The sequence below is a fragment of the Muscardinus avellanarius genome (assembly GCF_963383645.1).
Source record: "Muscardinus avellanarius genome assembly, chromosome: 7".
Lineage (NCBI taxonomy): Eukaryota > Metazoa > Chordata > Mammalia > Rodentia > Gliridae > Muscardinus > Muscardinus avellanarius.
In genome coordinates this window covers 104,742,947-104,752,091 of record NC_137793.1, presented here as the reverse complement: position 1 = coordinate 104,752,091, position 9,145 = coordinate 104,742,947, and the positions used below count along the sequence as shown (strand labels likewise).

Below are 9,145 nucleotides of genomic sequence, written 5' to 3'. Positions count from 1 at the left end.
ATACATTCCCCGTCCTCGGTACATTCCCCATCCTTCCTCGACAGCTTGCTGTAGTGGGGAAGAAGGATGAACTTGCAGGTTACATGGCCTGCTACAACTCAGAAAACTGGGCAGAATTGGAATAAGAAGGGCTAAATAGGAGCTCAGCATGGTGGCACACACCTGTCATCCCAGTACTCGGGAGGCTGAGGCAGGAGGATCGCGTAGGCTCAGGGCCAGCCTCAGCAACTTAGTGAGGCCGTCCGCAACTTAGTGAGTCCTAACTTCAAAATAAATAAGCCGGGCGTGGTGGCGCACGCTTGTAATCCCTGCGCTTGGGAGGCTAAGACAGGAGGATCACACAGGTTCAAAGCCAGCCTCAGCTACTTAGTGAGGCTCTCAGCAACTTAGTGAGACCCTGTTTCCAAATAAAATATAAAATAGGTCTGAGAGTATAGCCTGGAGGTAGAAAGCCTCTGGGTTCCACCCCCAGTACCACAAAAAAAAAAAAAATTAGGGCAAGGAGTGTAGCTCAGAGGTCAGATGCCTCTGAGTTCCATCCTCAGACCCACCAAAAATAAAAAAATAAAATAAAAATAAAGGATAAAAATTAGGGCTGGGGGTATAGCTCAGAGGTAGAATGCCCCTTGGTTTTATCACCAGTACCACAAAAATAAAATAAAATAAAATAAAATAAAATAAAATAAAATAAAATAAAAATAGGGGTGGAGGTATAGCTCAGAGGTAGAATATCCCTGTGTTCAATCCTCAGTACCAAAAAAAAGCCCTATTTCTGACCATATTTCACTTTAAGTAGCATAATTCTATGTTGGACTGACCTGAGTGGGGCTGCAGTTCTGTCTCGGGTCTACCGTGATTTGGCCCGACCCTTTGAGGTTTCCGATGGCCTCGGTCACCACGTGGCTGCAGCAGGGGGCCTTCCAAGTAGGACTTTCCTCTCCTTGTCTTAAAGTTTCCTCCCCAAAAGTAGTAAGCTCTGCTATCACATGTTCGTTCACTTGCCCTGTGGGCGCGGATACTCGTGCACATATTTTACAGCTGACACTGGGCCTGGACTTTGCCTGAGAGTTTTGTCATTAATAGGCACTGCTTGAAAAAAGAGGAATGACATTGTATGCTTTCCAGACATTCCGGCGGCTCGATGGCCTCCCCCAAGAAGAAGCTGCAGGGTCTGGTTGCTGCGACCATCACACCAATGACTGAAGCTGGGTGAGTGCCATTCGGACGGGACGGTGTAGGGGTCTCTTCTCATTCAACTGAGAAAGACAGAGTCTCTGTGGTAGAATCCCTCAGACTGTATACCTCTGGGGTGTCCTTGCCAAGTGGCAGCTTCTGTGGGTGGTCCTTCGGCACTCTGACCCCCAAGTCAGAGGAGGTTCTCTATCTGGCTGTTCAGATAGGGAGAAGGAGCCATGCCTGGCGCCACACACTTGTAATCCCAGTACCTGGGAGGCTGAGACAGGATCACAGATTCGAAGCCAGCCTCAGCTCTTTAGTGAGACCCTCCACAACTTAGTGAGATCCTGTTAAAAAAGAACTCAGCAAGACCCTGTTTCAAAATAAAGAATAAAGCCGGGCATGGTAGCGCACACTTGTAATCGCAGCATTCAGGAGGCTGAGACCGGAGGATCATGGTTCACAGACAGCCTCAGCTACTTAGTGAGGCCCTCTGCAACTCAGTGAGACCCGGTTTCAAAATAAAGAATAAAAAGTAGGGCAGGGGGTGTAGCTTGGAGGTCAAATGCCCCAGGGTTCCATTCCCAGACCTGCAAAAAATAAAAAAATAAAAAAATAGTGCTGGGGTGTAGCTCGGAGGCAGAATGTCCCTGGGTTCAATCCTCAGTACCACAAAAAAAAAAATTAACTAAATTAAATAGGACTAGAAGTATAGCTCTGAGGTAGAATGTCCCTGGGCTCAGTCCCCAATCTGAGAGAGACAGGCAGACAGAGGGAGAGGGAGAGACAGAGAGATTGCAGACAGAAGTGCTTAGCACTGGGTCACTATACACTTAGTTCAATGAATTTGAACTGTTATTATAAGATGAGGGCAAGAGAAAAATGAGCTATTTGGGAAGCCTTTTAAAAAGGCTTTTTTCTTAAGTGTGCTGTTGCTGAATTTGTAAACCCAGCCTTACTCCTTTAGAGCAGATGAAGCTTCCTAGGGCTCTCAGTATTCTCCAAGTTGCTACATTGCGGCTCTCGGGTCACAGGGCCTTGAGACATGCAGCTTCTGAGATTCATGAAAACTCACTTCCAGACTGGGGGGTCTCTCTTGCCGAGACCGCATCTAGATTACTCAGCTGGTAAGTGCGCAGTTGTTCCGTTGAGGGTTTTTGTTTTTGGTTTTGGTTTTGTTTTTTCTGTAACTTCTTCCTTTCTACAGGTTTTGAGAAAGACTGGAATCAGTTGTCTCTTAACGCGACAGCTCCCTGTAGGGCAGATAAAACAGAAGACACATGACTGATGAGCCGGCAGGACTCAGCTTCCTGTGGCTGAGCAAGATCCTGCGTGTAAGCAAAAAACACTGCAGCTGGTCCGTGCCACTTTAACCTTTGAAAAAGAACCCAATTGGCCTGGAAGGGGCCTTTTTTTTTTTTTTTTTCCCAAACATGAGGATACCCGGACTCATGTGCTTTGTAAAATGTACTCTTGGACGAGTTAAAGTTAAATATCTCTCTAGTTAGTTCCTAGATTCCTTTATTTTATTTTATTTTATTTTATGTTGTATGTGTGTCACTGGGGATTTAACACACAGACATTCTACCCCTGAACTAAATCCCCAGCCTAATGTATTTCTTGTTTGGAAACGGGGGTCTCACTAAGTTTTGGAGGTTGGCTTTGAACCTGCAATCTTCCTGTCTCAGCCTTCCAAGTACTGGGATTACAACCATGGGCCGCCATACCCGGCTTCCTAGATTCTTTTTTTATTCTTGTTGGGGATTGGATCCAAGCCCATTTTTCTTCTTCTACTCCCTCTCTTTGTCCTCCTCCTCCTCTCCCTTCTCCTCTTCCACCCCATCATCCTTCTTTTTCTTTCTCTGTGCTACTGGGATTGAACCCAGGGGCATTCTATCTCCAAGCTACACCACCAGCTCTTTCTTTTAATTTTTTTCTTTGAGAGCCAGGTGTAGTGGCGCACACTTGTAATCCCAGTGTTTGGAAGGCCGAGACAGGAGGATCACAGGTTTGTGGCCAGCCTCAGCTACTTAGTGAGACCCTCTGCAGCTTAGTGAGACCCTGTTTCAAAATAAAGAACAAAAGCTAGGTCTGAGGGTGTCGCTCAGAGGTAGAATGCCCCTGGGTTCAGTCCCCAGCTCTACCAAAAAAAAAAATTTTTTTTGTTTTGAAACACGGTCCTGCCCGGATGCTGAGAATCTCACTACATGGCTGAAGCTGTCTTCAAGCCTTCGATCCTTCTGTCTCCGCTGCCCAAGTAGTGGGTGGAAGTATCTTCTTACAACAGTCTGATTTGTTCATCTAGAGCCACTGAGAGGCTCAGTGCATTCTCCCTTCCTAGTTTGATGTTTTCTTGGAGGCCCAGGTCCCATGTATTAGAGATAACCAAAAGGAATTCGATTGTGGTGGCTCACACCTATAATCCCAGTACTTGGGAGGCTGAGACAGGAGGATCACAGTTTTCGAGGACAGCCTCAGCTACTTAGCAAGGCCCTCCACAATTTAGCAAAACCTTGTTTCAAAATAAAAAATAAGGCTGCAGGTGTAGCTCAGAGGTTTAATCCCCAATACCACAAAAATTAAAAATAAATAAAAATAAATAAAGGAATTCTGCTTTTCTGGATTTTTTTCCATTTTTCAAAATCCTCTGGCCTTGCTACTTCTGCTTCACCATTTCTTCTTTTTTTCTTCAATTCTCTTTTTCTCTTCTAGGAACATTATTTTCCTGAGATATGAAATCAAAATAAGAATAAATTCTGCCGGGCGTGGTGGCGCACGCTTGTAATCCCCGCGCTTGGGAGGCAGAGACAGGAGGATCGCGCAGGTTCGAAGCCAGCCGCGGGTGCTGGCTTAGGAGACCCTGTTTCCAAATAAAAATGTAAAAATAGGTCTGGGAGTGTAGCCCGGAGGTAGAAGGGCTTCCAGGAACCCCCAGTACCACCAAAAAATAATAATAATAAAAAATAAGAATAAATTCTTTGTAGGAGCCTTTGAAGAATTAAATAGTATATATCAAGCCAGGTGTGGTGGTACACATCTGGAATCCCAGCACTTGGGAGGCTGAAACAGGAGGATCATAAGTTTAAAGCCTGTGATCAGGGACTTAGTGAGATCCTGTTTCAAAATAAAAAATAAGCTGGGCGTAGTGATGAGGATCATGGTTCGTGGACAGCCTCAGCTACTTAGTGAGGTTCTCTGCAACTTAGTAAGACCCTGTTTCCAAACAGAAAATTAAAAAATAAGCCAGGCGTGGTGGCACACACTTGTCATTCCCAGCATTTGGGAGGCTGAGACAGGAGGATCAAGGTTCACGGACAGCCTCAGCTACTTAGTGAGGCCCTTTGCAACTCAGTGAGATTCTGTTTCAAAATAAAGAATAAAAAATAGGGCTGGGGGGTAGAGCTCGGAGGTAGAATACCCCTGAGTTCCATCCCCAGTACCACAAAAAATAAAAACCAGGGGTGTAGATGTAGCTCAGAGGTAGAACGCCCCTGAGTTCCATCCCCAGTACCCCCCCATACACACACACAGAATATGTTGGTTGTTTAGCACATAGTAGAAAGCTGACTGGGAACACCCACGAAGACCAGGTGGGGTTAACCACTCAACTGCAGGGAAATCTGCTCTGCTGACGTGTTTCCAGAAAAAGATGTAAAGAAGAGCCACGTGGTATCTAACACCTGGGGATGCCGCCAGGTGATACAGCGTCGCAAGGGTGTTCCTGATCTGACTTGTACAGAGACCCACCGTCCCCGTGATTCCGAGTGAACACAGACTATTTCCCTGCGTCTTTTTTGCTTCTTAATTCCAATGAACACTCATGATTTCTCTCTCTTAATATGATTTGAAGACAGGAGTGAGGGCCCACACCCCCCCACACAAACACACAAACACATTGATGCTTTTGAATAGAGAAGTTGGCAGAAAATGTATGGCTAAATGACTTTCAGCTGAAGTATCTGGGTCCTTGAGCCCCCAGCTTTGCCACCAAGTAGCTATGGCATTCAACCACATCATCTTTTTTATTTTATTTATTTATTTATTTTTGCGGTCCTGGAGATGAAACCCACAGGCATTCTACCTCTGAGCTACACCTCCAGCCCTATTTTTTATTCTTTATTTGGAAACAGGGTCTCACTAAGTCGCAAAGGGCCTCACTAAAGTAGCTGAGGCTGTCTGCTAACTGCAGTCCTCCTGTCTCAGCCTCCCGAACGCTGGGATTACAAGCGTGCGCCACCATGCCCGGCTATATTTTTTTATTTTAGGTACTGGGAATTGATCCCAGGGGCACTGTACGTCCAAACTACACCCCCAGCCCTATTTTTATCTTTTACTTTGATTCAGGGTCTCACTAAGTTGCTGAGACTGGCTGCAAACCTGTGATCCTCCTGTCTCAGCCTCCCAAATGCTGGGGTTACAGGCGTGCGCCACCACACTCGGCTCAACCACGTTATCTCCAAGCCCCAACCTAGCTCTGAGAGGAGGTATCCCTCGGTGTATGTCGTTAGCCACATGAGTGTCATCCGTCAGGAACTGTACCAGAACCTGCAGTGCCTGTCTGCTCTCCACCAGGTCCTAGGACCTCCTTCTGACCATCTCAGACTGCTCAATAGGAATCCCTGTGAACTGCCTTTTGTGGGAGTCTTAGTACTCATTGTATGGTCTGTGGAAAAGTTGCTTCAACATCACATGGGAACTTGATAGGGTTGCAGGACCCCAGCCCTTCCACACGCCGACTGACTCAGAACCTGCCTTTCAACAAGGGCCCGGATTATTCTTGTGTGTGTGGGGTCGGGGGGTACTGGGGATGGAACCCAGGGGCATTCTACCTCCAAGCTATGCCCCCAGCCCTATTTTTTATTCTTTATTTTGAAACAGGGTCTCACTAAGTTGTGGAGGGTCTCACTAAGTAGCTGAGGTAGGACACGAACCTGCGATTCTCCTGTCTCAGCCTCCCAATTACAAGCATGCGCCACCACACCCAGCTCCGGGGATTCTTTTTTTTTTTTTTTTCCTGCGATACTGAGGATGGAACCCAGGGGCATTCTACCTCCAACCACCCCCAGCCCTATTTTTTATTCTTTATTTTGAAATAGGGTCTCACTGAGTTGCAAAGAGCCTCTCTAAGTAGCTGAGGCTGTCCGCGAACTGCAATCCTCCTGTCTCAGCCTCCCGAAAATTGGAATTACAAGTGTGTGCACCAACATGTCCGGCTCTAGATGATTCTTTACACATGGACTAGCCTAAGGATTAAAGGCCAGAGCCAGGCATGGTGATGCATGCTTGTAATCCCAGTACTTGGAGGCTAAATCAGGCAGCTCCTAGGTTCAAGGACACCCTCAGCAAATAGAGATTCTCATTAACCTAGTGAGATCCTATTTCCAAATAAAAATAAAATAGAGCTGGAGGTATACCTCAGAGGTGAATGCCCCTGAGTTCTAGTCCCAGTACCAAAAAAAAAAAAAAAAAAAAAAAAAAAATTAAAGCTCAGAATCTCAAGAATGGCATAGAAAGTCCTTCCCAACTGGGCATGGTGGCACACACTTGTAATCCCAGCATTTGAGAGACTGAAACAGGAGGATCAGAGTTTGCGGACAGCCTCAGTTACTTAGTGAGGCCCTGTGCAACTCAGTGAGACTCTGTTTCAAAACAAAGAATTAAAAAATAGCCGGGTGTGGTGGCGCACGCTTGTAATTCCAGCATTTGGGAGGCTGAGACTGGAGGATCGCAGTTCGCAGACAGCCTCAGCTACTTAGTGAGGCTCTCTGCAGCTCAGTGAGACCCTGTTTCAGAATAAAGAATAAAAAAAAAAAATAGGGCAGGGGGTGTAGCTCAGTGCTCGAATGCCCCTGGATTCCATCCCCAGACCCGCAAAAAAAAATAAAAATAAAAATAAATAAAAAAATAAAAAATAGGGCAGGGGTGTATCTCAGAGGTAGAATGTCCATAGGTCCCATCTCCAGTACCCCCACAAAAAAAAAAAGTTCTTCACAATCTACCTTTAATTTCTACTGTTTCATTTCTGTTTCCCCAACCCATGGCATTCACCCTTTCTCCCCTGTTCTGTGTCTTTACCCGTTCTGTTTCCTCTGTATTTCACCACCACCACCCTCTCCTCTCTCTACTCCACTTAAATTTCCTCCTTTTCCATCATAACCACTGCAAGGATGAAGGAATGTTCTCCCTTTCCCTCTGAAGGCTTGAGTCTAAGTCTGCTGAGACAGACTGGCAGCAGAGGCATCAGAGAAAAGCGTGCAAATGAATCTAAGGTGCTCAGGAGCCCACGATGCAAAGAAGAATCAGGTGGTCGAGGCTTAAAGACCTTCTTCCTAGTGGGGAGGGAAAGCAAGGGGCTGTGGGCACTTTGAGAGGAGAGTATGTTTTGTTTTGTTTTTTGGTTTTGTTTTGTTTCTTTTAATGGACCCAAAGAGTAGACAATAGTCTGTAAATGACTTTATTTTCCCCCGGAAACTGAATGACACTGAAGAACAGTCGCTTGTGACAAAGAGTCTTGGTGTGGTGACGTTTCCAGCCTTTCTTCTGTGATGTGAATTTAATATTTTCTGGCCAATAAGGTTTCAGGGAGGAGATGACCTCTGTGTTCCTCCTGGAGGGGCTTCCGGCAAAGGAATTTAGGAGAGAATGTTCCACCCTGCACCTGGGAAGAGGCTGGAGGTCAGGAAGTTCTTGGTGCTCAGCCTGCTTCTAAGGCTTTTCTTTAACCCAAGGGCATTCTTCCTCTGAGGGGCAGCCCTAGTCCCATTTTATTCTTTTATTTTATTTTATTTTTATTTATTATTATTTTTGGAGGGTGGTACTGGGGTTCCTGGAAGCCCTTCTACCTCGGGGCTACACTTCCAAGCCTATTTTATACTTTTTTTTTAAATTAACACTAGAAAATAGACTTCTGCTTTCCTTAGTTGCTTCAAGAAGTGATATTTGGTTGGACATGGTGCCACACAGCTGTTATCCTAGTACTTGGAAGACTGAGACAGGAGGATTTCAGGTCTGAGGACAGGCTCAGCAACTTAGTGAGATCCATATATATGTATGTATATATGTGTGTATATATATTAGCCAGGCGTGGTGGTGCACACTTGTAATCCCAACATTTGGGCGGCTGAGACAGGAGGATACCGGTTCCCAGACAACCTCAACTACTTAGGGAGGCCCTCCACAATTCAGTGAGATCCTGTTTCAAAATAAATAATAGAAAATCGATCTGGAGGTGTAGCTTGGAGTTAGAATGCCCCTAAGTTCCATCCCCAGACCCACAAAAAAAAAAAAAAGAGATTAAACTGGAACAAGCCGGGTGTGGTGGTGCACACTTGTAATCCCAGCATTTGGGAGGCTGAGACAGGAGGATCATGGTTCGAGGAACAGCCTCGGCTACTTAGTGAGGCTCTTTGCAACTCAGTGAGACTCCGTTTCAAAATAAAAACTAAAAGATAGGGCTGGGGGTATAGGTCAGAGGTAGAATGCCCTAAGTTCCATCCCCAGTACTGCAAAAAAAAAAAAAAAAAAAAGATTAAACTGGAGCATATGAACGAAAATGCCCAGCATACAGAAAGACATTCTGAGTTTATTCAATCGGTGGAATGGTAGCTTCTTTTCCTCCCTTTTCTAGAGTATTGGCATTAGTCATCCATGTAGTATACATTTACAACACCGATGGATGTTGCAGACACAAGGATAAATAAGGTGCATGCCCAATTCTTGTATGTTGCCTGGCACTCACTGCATACCTGTGGAGGCAAAACAGCATCAAATAATTTTGACCAATCCAGGCGTGGTGGCACACTCTTGTAATCCCAGTACTTGGGAGGCTGAGACAGGAGGCCCTCCGCAACTTAGTGAGACCCTGTTTCAAAGCAAAGAATAAAAAAATAGGGCTGGGGGTATATATAGCTCAGAGGTAGAATGCCCCTGGGTTATATCCTTAGCACCACAAAAAAAAATTTATTTTTTT

The 9,145-nt window shown here is 45.5% G+C and overlaps 1 protein-coding gene across 2 annotated transcripts in view; it reads left to right on the top strand.

Annotated features, from left to right (window-relative positions):
* Positions 1-1,141: 1,141 nt before the first annotated feature.
* Positions 1,142-9,145, top strand: part of NPL (N-acetylneuraminate pyruvate lyase) — a gene marked incomplete at both ends in the record, with an annotated part of 31,522 nt that continues 23,518 nt past the window's right edge. For both annotated transcript variants that reach the window (XM_080699616.1, XM_080699617.1), the window contains one exon: positions 1,142-1,209. In XM_080699616.1, coding sequence (XP_080555742.1) covers positions 1,142-1,209 — 68 coding nt within the window. The remainder of the gene's footprint in view (positions 1,210-9,145) is intronic.